Consider the following 14,178-nt stretch of genomic DNA (forward strand, 5'->3'; position numbering starts at 1 on the left):
CCACTCCGGGCACAGAAGACGCATGCGCGATGGCACCTCTGTGGCCTCCCCTGCGCTCCGCGGCGGGAGCGATCGAGTGGGCGCCTGTGAGCCGCGCGCACTTCCGGGACGCGGCACGCAGCCCGGTGACGGCTCCGCGCGCGCTCAGCTGCGGGGTTTCTGGGCGAGCGACCCTGTTGGGTGTGAGTTGGCGCCCGCAGAGGCGCTGAAAGAGAAGGTGGTAGGTCTGGGAACTCCGAGGCAGCCCCAGAAATGATTCACGAACTGCTCTTGGCTCTGAGTGGGTACCCAGGGTCCATTTTCACCTGGAACAAGCGGAGTGGCCTGCAGGTACGGAGGCGGTCAGAGGCTGGGACGCTGCAGCGCAGCGGAGCACCTGAGCTGCCGCGGAGGGGCGGGACACCGGGGGAGCCGACTGACTGAGCCCGAGAGCGGTGATAAACCGAGGGCCAACCCCACATAGCTCCGCCTTTGGTGGTGGTGGTGGTGGTGAGGACCCGGCCCTGCAGTCCCCGACTCCAGGCTAGGGAACCACTGGGAGTGGGTAGAACTATACTTTTTTTTAAAAAACTGCATATAAAGTTACTATTAAACTGTGAATCCCTAAATATGTATCTGGAATTAGATAATAGTTTATTATTAAAAAGGGAATATGGCACCCCTGTGTATTTACGATTGCATTATTTTCAAACTGACTTTTGAAAATAGTGGATATATATATATATATATATATATATATATATAGCTCAAGACACTGTAAACACTCAGAAAGTTGTGTTAGATGAAAAAATGAATTTGTAAGCGTATGGCGTTTCCCTCCTTTCTTCAGAAACTTATGTACTGGGTTAAGATAATCAGAAAAGTATGTAATCCCAGCTGTGAGAAGCTGAGGCCGGATGATTGCTGTGATTCAAGGTCAACCTATGCTGCAGTATATGACATTCATATTCTCTCTCTCTTTTCTCTCCTCTCTCTCTCTCTTCTCTCTCTCCCTCCTCTCTCTCTCTCTCTCTCTCAAAAAGAGAGAGGGAAGGGAACAGAGGGCAGAGAAGGGCAGAGGAGAAAAGAAAGACTTAACTACAAATTTGGTCCTGTGTTACATACAGGAAATATGAAAACTTCAAAGTATAGTTTACTATTTCAGGGTAATTAAGCTTAAACTGGAATTTTCTTTTTTATCTTGTTTTATTTTATCTTATTTATTTATTTGTTTTTGTTTTTCGAGTTGGTTTCTCTTTGGCTTTGGAGGCTGTCCTGGAACTAACTCTTGTGGACCAGGCTGGTCTCAAACTCACAGAGATCCACCTGCCTCTGTCTCCTGAGTGCTGATATTAAAGGCATGCGCCACCACGGCTCAGCAATTTTCTTTTTTAAAGGTTTGTTTACTGTGTATACATTGTTCTGCCTGCATGCCAGAAGAGGGCACGGATCTCATCATAGATGGTTGTGAGCCACCATGTGGTTGCTGGGAATTGGACTCTTGTACCTTTATGAGGGTTCCAGGGATTGAACTCGGGTCTTCAGGTTTGTGTAGCAAACACTTGACCCTTTGAACCATCTCAGTGGCCCTAAACCTAGGCCAACAACAAGTATTCAGAGATGTCACTTGATAACTGTGTAGAAACGTCTTGTTAGTAATATGAGGCACATATATGTATTGAGCACTTACTGTGGGGTTAACACATGTGCTTTATATGATCTAATTATCACAGTTATCTCCACTTTTTATATATGAAAACTAAGACTTTAAGAAGTACATAACTTGCCTAAGCTTTCAAGCAAGACATAGTTTTGAGAATACAGGTTAAGGGAGTCTCTGTTTTTCCCCCACCTCCTCGTTTGTCTGTCTCTGTGTGTACATAGGTCAGAGGACAGCTTGGAGGAATATCCTGCTATGTGAGTCCTAGAACTGAACTCAGGCTGCCAGGTGGCAAGCACCTTTACACGCTGAGCCGTCTCCCAGCCCTTACCATGTGAATTCTTCACTATGGTTGTCTATTTTAATAGCCCGGTGTCGGTGGCACACACCTTTAATCCCAGCACTCGGGAGGCAGGGGCAGGCGGATCTCTGTGAGTTCGAGGCCAGCCTGGTCTACAGAGTGAGTGCCATGACAGCCTCCAAAACAATACAGAGAAACCCTGTCTGGAAAAACAAACAAGCAAAAAGAGCAAGTAGTTACATCTGGATAAGGAACACTACTGTGTAGTGGTGAAACTATATTGTTACCAGAGTTGCCAACCCAGTCACAAGGAAAGTTAAAGCTAAGTAAAACCCTGACAACTTAAGGAGAGAAATGGGAGGAAGAACAAAAGAGCCTGGGCTGTGACTAGCAGGTGTCAGCTTTCTTTATGACTGTCCCTCTTGCAGGTTTCCCAGGACTTCCCATTCCTTCACCCCAGTGAGACTAGTGTCCTGAATCGACTCTGCCGGCTTGGCACAGACTACATGCGATTCACTGAGTTCATCGAGCAGTACACGGGCCATGTGCAGCAACAGGTGGGATGCTATTCTCTGGAAATGTACTTATATAGGGCAAAAGTGTTCTCAGGCTCTCGAGTGAATTCGGTCATAAAGTGAGTTAGGAATTTCTGAAATACTCTTGAATTTATGAATCACTGGAAATGCTCAAGGGAGGGTAAGATCTCTTATTGCTTTTTCTTGGATAAGAACAACAAAAATTCTGTCCTCTATTCATGAGTCTTTTTTTTTTTTTTTTTTTTTTTTTTGGTTTTTCGAGACAGGGTTTCTCTGTGGCTTTGGAGGCTGTCCTGGAACTCGCTCTGTAGACCAGGCTGGCCTCGAACTCACAAAGATCCTCCTGCCTCTGCCTCCCGAGTGCTGGGATTAAAGGCGTGCGCCACCAACGCCCGGCTATTCATGAGTCTTACGCAGATTTTATCTTACCTGTCATAAGAATTCCCACTTCTTAAGTTCTAAAGGAAGTCCTAATAGTGCCTTTCTTTTCCCTTTTTTTTTTAAAGTAAAATAGGAGCAACCCCAAAACTCTTTTTCATTTTGTGAAGGATGAAGATTCATTCCAGTTTTCTTTCTTTTTTTTTTTAATTTTTAAAAAATTTTCAAGATAGTGTTTCTTTGTGTAACAGCCCTGGCTGTCCTGGGACTTGCTTTGTAGACCAGCCTGGTCTCAAACTCATAGAGATCTGCCTGCCTCTGCCTCCCAAGCACCACCACTACCTGGTTCATTCTAGTTTTCTGTAATTCCATATGATCAGAACAAAATTGGCTGGTTTGTAAACCAGTCGGTTCATGTCCATGGTATGAATATTTCTCTTTGAGAACATCAGGATCCTTCTGGAATTCTTGTGAATGGCTACACTGTGCTTTCTAACCCCTGAACCCAAGCTTCCTTAGCACATTTGAGGCTGAATTCTGTACTCCTGCTACCACTCTCCGTCTGGTTACCCAGATTCTTACCTAGCCAAAGGAGCTGAGCATCTGCTATAGCCTCTAGCTGACTTACTGTAGAATAATCCTTGTGTACACTGTGAATATATATTACTCTCATTGGTTAATAAAAAGCTGACAGGCCTATAACTGGGCAGGAAGTTAGGCAGGAAAGCCAAATTGAGAATGATGGGAAGAAGGAGGCGGAGTCGAGAGAGATGCCGGCCAGCCACCCAGGAAGCAAGACATGCTAGAGGACAGGTAAAGCCACTAGCCACATGGCAATACATGGATTAATAGAAATGGGTTAATTTAAATGTAAGAGTTAGCTAGTAACAAGCCTGAGCTATTGGCCTAGCATTTATAATTCATATTCAGCCTCTGAGTCGGTTTTTTGGGATTGGGCAATAAGGACAGGAAATGTCTGTTTACACTAACTTAACTATTAATTCCTCATATAAAACTACATGAAAAGTATTATATGAAACTGACCAGATTCACTAGGCCCCTTCTTCCAAAGAATAAGGAATAAAAACTACTGAAAGTCGCTTTCAGACAATCCCAGCTGCCTGGAAAGCAGCAGGGACCAGCCATATAACTTGAAGGGTTCCTGAAAGGCAAGTCATATTTTATATAACCCTTCAGTAAGAGTCTCACAACCCCCAGATTGGCTCTCAGATTCACACTTGTCTTCGGATTTTTTTTAAATTTATTTTTCAGTTTAAATTTAGATAAAAAACAAGGTTGCTTCACAAGTCAGTTCCAGGTCCCTCTCCCTTTCCCTCCCCTCCTCCCGTGCCCTCCCCCCAACCCCCCCATTATCCCCTCATTTCCCCAGGGAGGGTGAGGCCCTACATGAGGGTGTCCATAGTCTGTCATTTCATATAGGGCAGGGCCTAGACCCTCCCCCAAGAGTTCAGGGTGAGAGTGCACCTCACATTGTTGGATGGGAGTCCAAAGTCCGTGTGTATACTCGGGATGAGTACTGATCTACTGCCCAAGGCTCAATAGATTACCTAGGCCTCCTCACTGACACCCCCAGTCAGGGGGTCTTGATCAGTCCCATGCTGGATTCCCAGGCTGATGCCTGGGATTCAAGAGTTAACCTTTGTCAGGTCAGCGGATTTTTTAAAGATTTTTAGCCAGCCTTGGTGGCACATGCCTTTAATCTCGGCCCTTGGGAGGCAGAGGCAGGTGGATCTCTGTGAGTCCAGCCTGGTCTAGAGTGAGTTCCAAGACAGCCAGGGCTACACAGAGAAATTCTGTCTGGAAAAACCAAAAAGAAAAAAAGATTTATTTCATGTGTATGAGTTCTGCTTGTTGCACATATGTGCACAATGTGCATGCCTGTTCCTGCCCAGGCGAGAAGGAATGGATACCTTGAAGTAGGAATTACAGGTGGTTATGAGCTACCATGAGAAGTATCTTTTTTTTTTTTTTTTTTTTTTGGTTTTTACGAGACAGGGTTTCTCTGTATTGTTTTGGAGGCTGTCGGTCCAGCCTGGCCTCGAACTCACAGAGAACCCACATGAGCCACTACTGCCCGGCTGAGTTGTTGACTTTCTGTCTTAAGATACTTCTTCTAGACGGGCGGTGGTGGCGCTCACCTTTAATCCCAGCACTCGGGAGGCAGAGGCAGGCGGATCTCTGTGAGTTCGAGGCCAGGCTGGACCGACAGCATCCAAAACAACACAGAGAAACCCTGTCTTGTAAAACCAAAAAAAAAAAAAAAAAAAAAAAAAAAGAAAGTCAACAACTCAGAATAACTCCAGGAAGTCCCTGAACCAGATTCACTATGCCCTCCTCTGAAGCAGCCAGAAAGAAGCAGAAAACAGCTGAGCTGCCTAGAAGAGGTTCAGAGCAACTGAACTATCTGGACATGATGCTCCAACCTGTTGAGCTGCCTGTTAGGTTGTGGAGTGTGCTCCAGGTTCTCACCTTTGTGTCACCCGTGGTGGTGTGGGGTTTGGTGATACAGCTGTCTTTGACATTTCTGTTCCTATAAGTAATCTCTCACTCACATTTCTGTAAATAACTCCATGAAACTGATTGGTTCATCAAGGCAGACTTCAGTGGTATCTTCTGTACTTTGGTTTGTCATGGGTTCCCTGACCTGAGTGAGTAGATGGTGTGTGTGTGTGTGTGTGTGTGTTCTATCACACACAGATGCTGGGAACCAAACCCTACAGTAAAGACCAATCATATCAGTGTTTCCTTACCCTCTTACTAACACACTGCTTTGATACAGAATTGTGTAAGTATAAGTACTAATAATACACGAGAATGTCTTTCTCAGGCTCAGGTTCTCTTTGTTTACAGGATCACCATCCATCCCAGCAAGGTCAAGGTGGGCTACATGGTATCTACCTGAGGGCCTTCTGCACAGGGCTGGATTCAGTTTTGCAGCCTTATCGCCAAGCCCTGCTTGACCTGGAACAAGAGGTGAGAAGGAGGTAATATAGAAAACAGTATCTTTGGGGGACTGCAGATTAGAGCATGTTCTTGACTCGGAAGTGGCCTTTGATAAGGTCAAGTAGTTAAAAGTAAGCTCTTTCCTGTGTGGCTGAAGGGTACAGTAGCTAAAGTGGCTCCAAAGTAGATTTGTAGAGCCCTGGTTTGGGCTTATTATCTAAAAAGTAAATCTATCATCTATTAGCTCTGCAGAGTTTAAAGCAAACACTGAGCTGATTGTCACATTGTCTCCTAATTTATGTAGAGCAAATTAATTCAAGTTATTTTGTGTGGAATTCTGATGACTGTGCTTTTATTACAGTTCCTGGCTGACCCACATCTCTCCATATCACATGTCAATTACTCCTTAGATCAGGTATGCGTTAGAATGCTAAAATGATTTAAATTCTGTTGCTGTCCCAATTTGTAGCACTATATTAAAGCTTTTTACCCTATGGTGTTATAGCCCAATAAATATATTTTGCATGTTTTATTGCTAGATGAGAACTTTTAAGAGTGTGGTGTATGCCGGGTAGTGGTGGCACACGTCTTTAATCCCAATACTTGGGAGACAGAGACAGGTGGATCTCTGAGTTTGAGGCCAGCCTAGTCTACAAGAGCTAGTTCCAGGACAGCCAGAACTGTTACACAAAGAAACCCTGTCTTGAAAAACAAAACAAAACAAACAAACAAAAAAGGTGTAGTATGTATAGCATCTGCCTGTCATCTCAGTACTCAGGAGGAAGGGGCTAATCTGGTGAGTTCTGGGTTGGCAAAAAAAAAAAAACCTCAAACAGCAAAAAGTTCCACATTTAATTAGCTCTTAAGTAATGTGAGTGTTCTCCATTGATATGAATATTGACAATTACACCAGACTCAAAAGTAGAAATTGCTTCTGTCCTGCATTTCCTGTTTGCACCCAATCCTGATGTCAGATTGCCTAGGGTACTGGGTCTTTGTGTTGCTATTTTACCCTGGAAACAAGTGTTTCTTGAGTTGATCTTTATTTAATACTGTGTTTGATTCATACATACCCTTTCCTCTGCTTTTCAGTTCCAGCTCCTTTTTCCCTCTGTGATGGTTGTAGTGGAACAAATTAAAAGCCAAAAGGTGAGAACTTTCTGCTCTGATAAACATCAGGAAAAACTAACATTGCTGCTTTACAGTCTTTCTCAGGAAGATGCTCGATTTTAATAGTCTTGTTTGTTTGTTTGTTTGTTTTCTGTTTTAATTCATTCAGGGTTATACCTTTGCTTATCATATAAAATGTAAGAAATGCACAAACAGGACATTATTCTTTATTTAAACACCTTGTGATTAGGAAAGCAGAGTAGCCAAGTGGCGGTCGCAGCCGGACACACCTTTAATCCCAACACTCAGGAGGCAGAGGCAGGTGGATCTCTGTGAGTTCGAGGTCAGTCTTGTCTACAGAGTAAGTTCCAGGACAGTGGGGCTACAAAGAGAAATCCTGTCTCAAAACAACAATAAAAAAAAAAAAAACAGAGTAAGTGGATCTACCTAAGAATGTGGCTAAGGTTGGAGAAAATACTTTGGATGTTTGGAGGTGAGGGTTGACTGCACCGAGGGTTTGGAACCAGTAGTTTTGGATATGGACAGGGTTACTGGGCAAAATCCATCTTGTTGTACTCATTCAAGATACCAATTGTCATAAGTTTCACCACACATTGAATAAAGAGTCCCCTATGTCAGAAGATTGTCTTTTCTAGGTAGAATTAATATCTACGAAGAAAAAAATGCTTAGAGATTTCTACAATATGAGAGTTATTTTCTTTTGTTTACCCATTATTGAACTAAGACAAATTAAGCATGCTCAGCTTAGTTCTCCATTATTTTTGGATATCGGATCTATGCCTTAGAGGGTTATTTGGTGAGTGTAGATACCCCGTAGTTGCCTTACTTTTTCAGTGAGTACAGAAATTTAAAGCTCTACTACATTGATTGTCTGCTGCCAAAGCCAGTAGGAAAGGGCTTCAGAGCTGACCATCTATTGCTTTGTACCATACACTGTGCTAAGGGTTTACATACGTGATTACATATGCTCATGGTCACAAAGCAAAGTGAATGACAGAGTCTGTGTAACTCAAAGACCATCTCTTAACCCCTATATTAAATTCACAAAATGGGAGGGAACCTTCTACATGAATGGAATTAATAGTGAGGGCACAGAATTCTACCCCTAACTGCATATCTCTATTGACTTTCAGCTTCCATTGACTACAGGAAGAATGGGGAACAAATAGAGGGACTCAGATGAGAAAACTTTCCTATCTAGCCAGGTAGTGATAGGGAAACTAGTGTGCTAGTGCTCCACAGTTAAAAACTAGGGTGGTTGAGAGCAAGAGCTGAGGGGAAGAATGGCCGTGGATTGCAAATAGACTCACCTATGGGGGTTGTTTTTTTTGTTGTTGTTGTTTTTTTTTTTGTTTGTTTGTTTTTTTATTGAGACAGGGTTTCTCTGTGAAGTCCTAGCCATCATGGAACTCACTCTGTAGACTAGGCTGGCCTCAAACTCAGATCCACCTGCCTCTGCCTCCTGAGTGCTAGGATTAAAGGTATGTGCCACCACCGCCCAGTGTATAGTGCAGCCTTCCTGCCAGCCTGGTTCCAGAGCCACATCAGACCCAAATATACACACAGGAGGCTATATTAATTATGAAGCTGTTGGCAGTTTGCTTGGTTTTTTACTGGCTATCTCTGACTTAAGTATTTACCCCATAATTGTTAATCTAAGTATTTCTCTTACCAGAGAAAGGGTCCGGACCCCTTACTTCTATGGCGGCTACATTGTGGCTCCCTGTGTCTCTCTTTCCCAGAATCCTCCTCAACTCCTAGTCCCACCTATCTTACTTCCCTATTGGCCAACAGTGCTTTATTGACATATACACAGAACTTCCCCATCAGCCCAGCTTGGGAATTGTTTTAGAATGGAATATTGTAAAATTGGATTATAGAGACGATTGTGTAACACTGTAAATTTACTAAAGTACTTAAATAATACACTTAAGATACACATGTAAATTCAGGGCATACAAATTATACCTTGGAGTGATTTGAAAGAAAAGCCTGGAGCACACAGAGACCCCAAATTAGGGGCAAAGTCAGACTACTAATATAAGACTTGTGTCTTATCATGAAAGAAAGGCCTTTCCTTGATTTTGAAATGTCAATTCCCCATGAATCTTGTTTCTTCAGTGAATTGGCTCTCAAACCATTGTATATATTAGAATTAACTGGAGTGCTTGTTAAACCACAGGTATCTGGGCTTTATGTCCCAACATTTACATTTCTGTCACCTTTCTGGGTATCCTGGTTATTTACTTGTTTATTTTGGCTTATTTGACAAAAGCTAGAGTCATTTGGGAAAAGGAACCTCAATTAAGAAAACGCCTTCTTCAGATGAGCTGTAGGTAAATCTCTCATGCATTTTCTTGGTTAATGATTGATATGGGAGGGCCCAGCTCACTGCAGACAGTGCCAACCTGGGCAGGTGGTACTGGATGATAAAGCAGGCCAAGCAAGCCATGGAAGGTGGGCAGTAAGCAACATTCCTCCATGCCTTTGCTTTAATTCCGCCTTGAGTTCCTGCCCCTACTTGCCTTTGTGATGGCCTATAAAGTATAAGCTGACATAAACCCTTTCCCCAACAAATTGCTTTTAATCATGGTGTTTTATCACAGCATTAGAAACCTATTTAAGGGCCTGGAGAGATGGCTCAACAGTCAAGAGCACTGGCTGCTCTTCCAAAGGTCCTGAATTCAATTCCCAGCAACCACAACCATCTATGATGAGATTTGGTGCCCTCTTCTGGCATACAGGCATACATCCAGGCAGTACATTACATACATATAAATAAATAAATTTGGGGGAGAGGAAATATCTAGCTAAGATGCTGAAGGAAAGGGAGTCTGTCTTTGTGCCTAACTATATAGAAATCTTGTGAGAGACCATATCAGCCTTCTCTATTGGACTGTGTGTGCTTTCTTTTTCTTTTTGGTTTTTCAAGACAGGGTTTCTCTATAGCTTTGGAGGCTGTCCTGGAACTCGCTCTGTAGACTAGGCTGGTCTTGAACTCAAAGAGATCCGCCTGCCTCTGCCTCCCAAGTGCTGGGATCAAAGGCGTGCACCACCTACACCCGGCCCTGTGTGTGCTTTCGTGCTTGGTATAGGATATGAGTTTATGTAACCTAGAGTGACAAGGCTATATTTTCCACAGATTCATGGCTGTCAAATCCTGGAAACAGTTTACAAACATAGCTGTGGGGGTTTGCCTCCAGTACGAAGTGCATTGGAAAAGTAAGTCATGGCTTCCATAATATTGGAGTACAGGTTGGGGTCAAATGATTTGATTTGTCATGTTTTATTTTCAGGTCATATCAGGTTTCCTTATGGGAAAATTTTAACTAGGATAGAAAAGCCCCAGGGCTGGGAGATGTTTTAGTAAGTAAACCCCCTTGCCATGCAAGTATGAAGACTTAAATGGATCCCTAGCACCCATTTAAAAAGCCAGGCTTGCAACTGTAATCCCAGCACTGGGGAAGTAGGAACAGGGTGTCTGGGGGCTTGCTGGCCTGCCAGGCTAACCGAATTGACAAGTTCCAAGTACAATGAAAGATGTTGTTTCAAAAAATAAGGTGGAGAATCACTGAGGAAGATTCCCAACATCAGCCTCTGGCCTACACATGTGCACACACATACCCTATATATGCACACAAAAGCCCTAGGAGTCACCAGACATGATGGTATATGCCTGTAATCCTAATACTTGGAAGGTAGAAGCAGGAAGATAAGGGCTTCAAGATTATTCACAGGTATGTAGAAAGTTTAGGAGGCCTGGGTTGAAAACTAAGAAGGTAAAAGAGAGGAGAGGAATGGAGAGGGAGGGCCAGGTAAAGTGGTGGTGTGGGTAGGAAGAAGAGCCAGTATTTTTCACATCATAGTCCTTAAAATAGTTATACTTGATAGCCTACAATGCCACACACTTAGAAATTTTAACATAACCAAAGCACTTACTGTGTGTGATGTAGTCTCTGCTTTTATATGCTTGTGTGCAGATACATGTGCCCTAAGTGGCTATTGGAGAATATCTAGTGTATCTATCACTCAGCAATATATTCCCTTAAAATAGGGTCCCTCACTGAGCCTAGCTAACCAACCAGTGGACTCCCAGGGTCTGTTTGCCTGTCTCCGTTCACCGGTGTTGAGGTGAAGTCATGCACAGCCATGCACAGCTTTTACATAAGTGTAGGGAATTAAAACTCAAGTCCTATGCTTGTCTAGTAAACGTTCTTACCCATTGAACCATCTCCCCAGACCAATAGGAAAATAATGTAAAAGAAGAAAATAATTATTCACAAGCATACTCATGCTGTGTTGTCTATCAGGAAATTAGAAAAATTGCAGTAGTATAAAGAAAACTAGGGTTGTTGAGATAGCTCAGCTGATAAAGGTGTTGACTATCAAGCCTGACAACCTACATTGTGTCCCTGGAACCCATATGGTAGAGAAAGAGAACAGCTGCAAATTGTGCTCTGACCTCCTCATAGATACAAGGTAAAGATGTGTCAGCACACATGTACATGTACGTATACACACACACACACAAATAAAAAATTTTAAACTAAATATTCACTCAAAAGACTATAAAGCCATTAAAATTGTAAATGCCACAATATATGAAATATTCTGTAATGATGAAAAGTGATATTAAATTTTATTTGTCTTATGATTACCACTGTGTGAAAATATACAAGGAGGGGTTCAGCATATATAACTCAGTAGTAGGATACTTGTCTATCATGGGCCCTGGTACCATTGTCATCCTGTCAAGAGAGTAGAGTCTGATCAAAGGCTGCCCATATATTCTTATGTCATTTTCTTCATAGTTAAAAAAGAAAGTATAGCATTGTGATAGTTTGAAAGAAAATGGCCCTCAAAGGCAGTTGTACTATTAGGAGGTGTGGCCTTGTTGGAATAGGTGTGGTTTTGTTGGAAGAAGTGTATCACTGTGGAGTCAGGCTTTGAGGTCTTATATATACTCAAGCCATGCCCAGTGTCTCAGTTCACTTCCTGTTGCCTGCAAAATATAGGACTCAACTACTTCTCCAGCACCATGTCTGCCTGCATGCTGTCATATCCATATCTCATCATGATGATAATGGACTGAAGCTCTGAACTGTAAGCCACCCAATTAAGTATTTTCCTTTATGAGAGTTGCCATGGTCATGGTGTATCTTCATAGCAATAGAAACCCTAACTAGAACAAATAGTCATTACAAAATTGTGGTAAATGGACTCTGAGGCTTTTCACACCCCCTTTCCTTTCTTCTTTATGTAGGCATCAAATTGACTTCTCCATGTTCAGTGAGTTGTATAGGTGTTATCTTCAGCAATGGAGCTTTGATGTCAGTTTGTAGTGAGCAGTCTATAGTCTTGGCAACAACCTGGGTTTGGGGATTCCCATGGGATTCTTTTGGCCAATGACTCAATTAGATGTAACCCAGTCCCAATACTGAAAGCTTCATTTGGTGACCAGAGATGTCTCCCCCAATATTTAGCTGTTAGTTACTAGTATGAAATCTCTCCATTTTTTTTAATGTAAGCACTTAGTGTTATGAACTTGCCTTTTGTGTCCCATTCTAGAAAATCTTTTTCTTGACCCATTTTTCATTCAGTAGTGCGTTGTTTAGTCTATGAGTTTGTAAGCTTTCTGTTGTTTATGTTATTGTTGATGTCCTGTTTTAATCTGTAGTGGTCAGATAGGTTGCAGGGTTTTATTTCAATTTTCTTTTATCTGTTGAGACTTGCTTTGTGTCCAAGTATGTGGTCAATTTTGGAGAAAATTCCATGAGATGCTCAGAAGAAAGCATATTCTTGTGCTTGGATGAAATATTATGTAAATATATGTTAAATGCATTTGGTGTATAACATCGTTTAGCTCCAGTATTTTTGTTTAGTTTTTGTCCGGATGGCCTGTTTATTAATGAGAGTGAAGTATTGATGTTTTTGCACTATTGGCATGTGAGGGTCAATATGTGATTTAACCTGTAGTCATGTTTCTTTTATGAACCTGGATGCCCTTGTGTTTGGTTCATAGATGTTAAAAATACAGTGTCTTCTTAGAAGAATTACTCTTTGATGGGTACTTAGTGTCCTTCCCTATCAATTCTGATTAGTTCTGGTTTCTTTTTTTTTTCATAAATTTTATTTAAATTAGAAACAATCTTATTTTACATATCAATCCCAGTTCCCTCTCCCTCCCATCCTCCTATGCCCCCCACTGACTTCCCCATCCACTTCCCATGGAGGGTGAGACCTTCCATGAGGGATCATCAAAATCTGTCAAGTCATTTGGGGCAGGACCTAGGGCCTCCCCTGTGTATCTAGGCTAAGAGAGTATCCCTCCATGGAAAATGGGCTCCCGAAATTTGTTGGTGCACTAGGAATACATCCTGGTTCCACTGCCAGAGGCCCCATAGATGCCCAGTGCTCCTGGCTGACACCCATGTTTAGGGGGCCTGGTTTGGTCCTATGTTGGTTCCCCAGCTGTCAGACTGGGTAGTTTTGATTTCTGATTAGTTTTGGTTTTTGTGTTGTTGTTGTTGTTTTGTTTTTCAAGACAGGATTTCTCTGTGGCTTTGGAGGCTGTCCTGGAATTAGCTCTTGTAGACCAGGCTGGCCTCGAACTCAGAGATCCTCGTGCCTCTGCTTCCCGAGTGCTGGGATTAAAGGCATGTGCCACCAATGCCGGCTTCTGATTAGTTTTAGTATCTATTTTTTGTCAGATATTAAAATGTTCACACCAGCGTACTTCTTAGGTCCATTTGCTTGGAATACCTTTTCCCTCTTTTTACCCTTAGGTGATGTCTATCCTTGGTATAGCAGAAGGATGGATCCTGTTTTCACATTTGTTCTGTTAATCTGCCCTTTTATTGAGGAATCAAGACAACTGATGTTGAGAGATTGTCAATGAACAATATTTGTTGATTCTTGTTATGTGGTCTTTGGTTGTGGTGGCGGGGTGTGTGTGTGTGTGTGTGTGTGTGTGTGTGTGTGTGTGTGTGTGTGTGTGTGTTCTTGGGTGTAGTTAGCCTCTAGGTTGGAGTTTTTCCTCCTAGCTCTGTCTATTAAGGCAGGATTTGTAGGTAGATATTATATAAATTTGGTTTCATCATAGACTTTTTTATTTTCTCCATCTATGGTGATTGAAAGTTTTGCTGTGTATAGTGGTCTGGACTGGCATCTGCCCAGGCCCTTCTAGCATTTAGAGTCTCCTTTGAGAAGTCAGGTATATAATTCTAATA

General features: G+C 42.5%; 1 protein-coding gene across 2 annotated transcripts in view; it reads left to right on the forward strand.

Moving 5' to 3' along the window:
• The first annotated feature begins 110 nt into the window (after nucleotides 1-110).
• The window catches only part of Tubgcp4 (tubulin gamma complex associated protein 4), a 30,866-nt gene continuing 16,798 nt past the window's right edge, over nucleotides 111-14,178 (forward strand). The window contains exons 1-6 of one of the 2 annotated variants that reach the window (XM_021226268.2): nucleotides 111-330; nucleotides 2,369-2,497; nucleotides 5,726-5,848; nucleotides 6,180-6,233; nucleotides 6,911-6,967; nucleotides 10,092-10,171. In XM_021226268.2, the coding sequence (XP_021081927.1) occupies nucleotides 253-330; nucleotides 2,369-2,497; nucleotides 5,726-5,848; nucleotides 6,180-6,233; nucleotides 6,911-6,967; nucleotides 10,092-10,171 (521 nt within the window). In that variant the 5' untranslated portion in view covers nucleotides 111-252. The remainder of the gene's footprint in view (nucleotides 331-2,368; nucleotides 2,498-5,725; nucleotides 5,849-6,179; nucleotides 6,234-6,910; nucleotides 6,968-10,091; nucleotides 10,172-14,178) is intronic. The other variant, XM_005068511.4, reaches the window with a different exon arrangement.

This window comes from Mesocricetus auratus, unplaced genomic scaffold (assembly GCF_017639785.1).
Source record: "Mesocricetus auratus isolate SY011 unplaced genomic scaffold, BCM_Maur_2.0 Super-Scaffold_100004, whole genome shotgun sequence".
Lineage (NCBI taxonomy): Eukaryota > Metazoa > Chordata > Mammalia > Rodentia > Cricetidae > Mesocricetus > Mesocricetus auratus.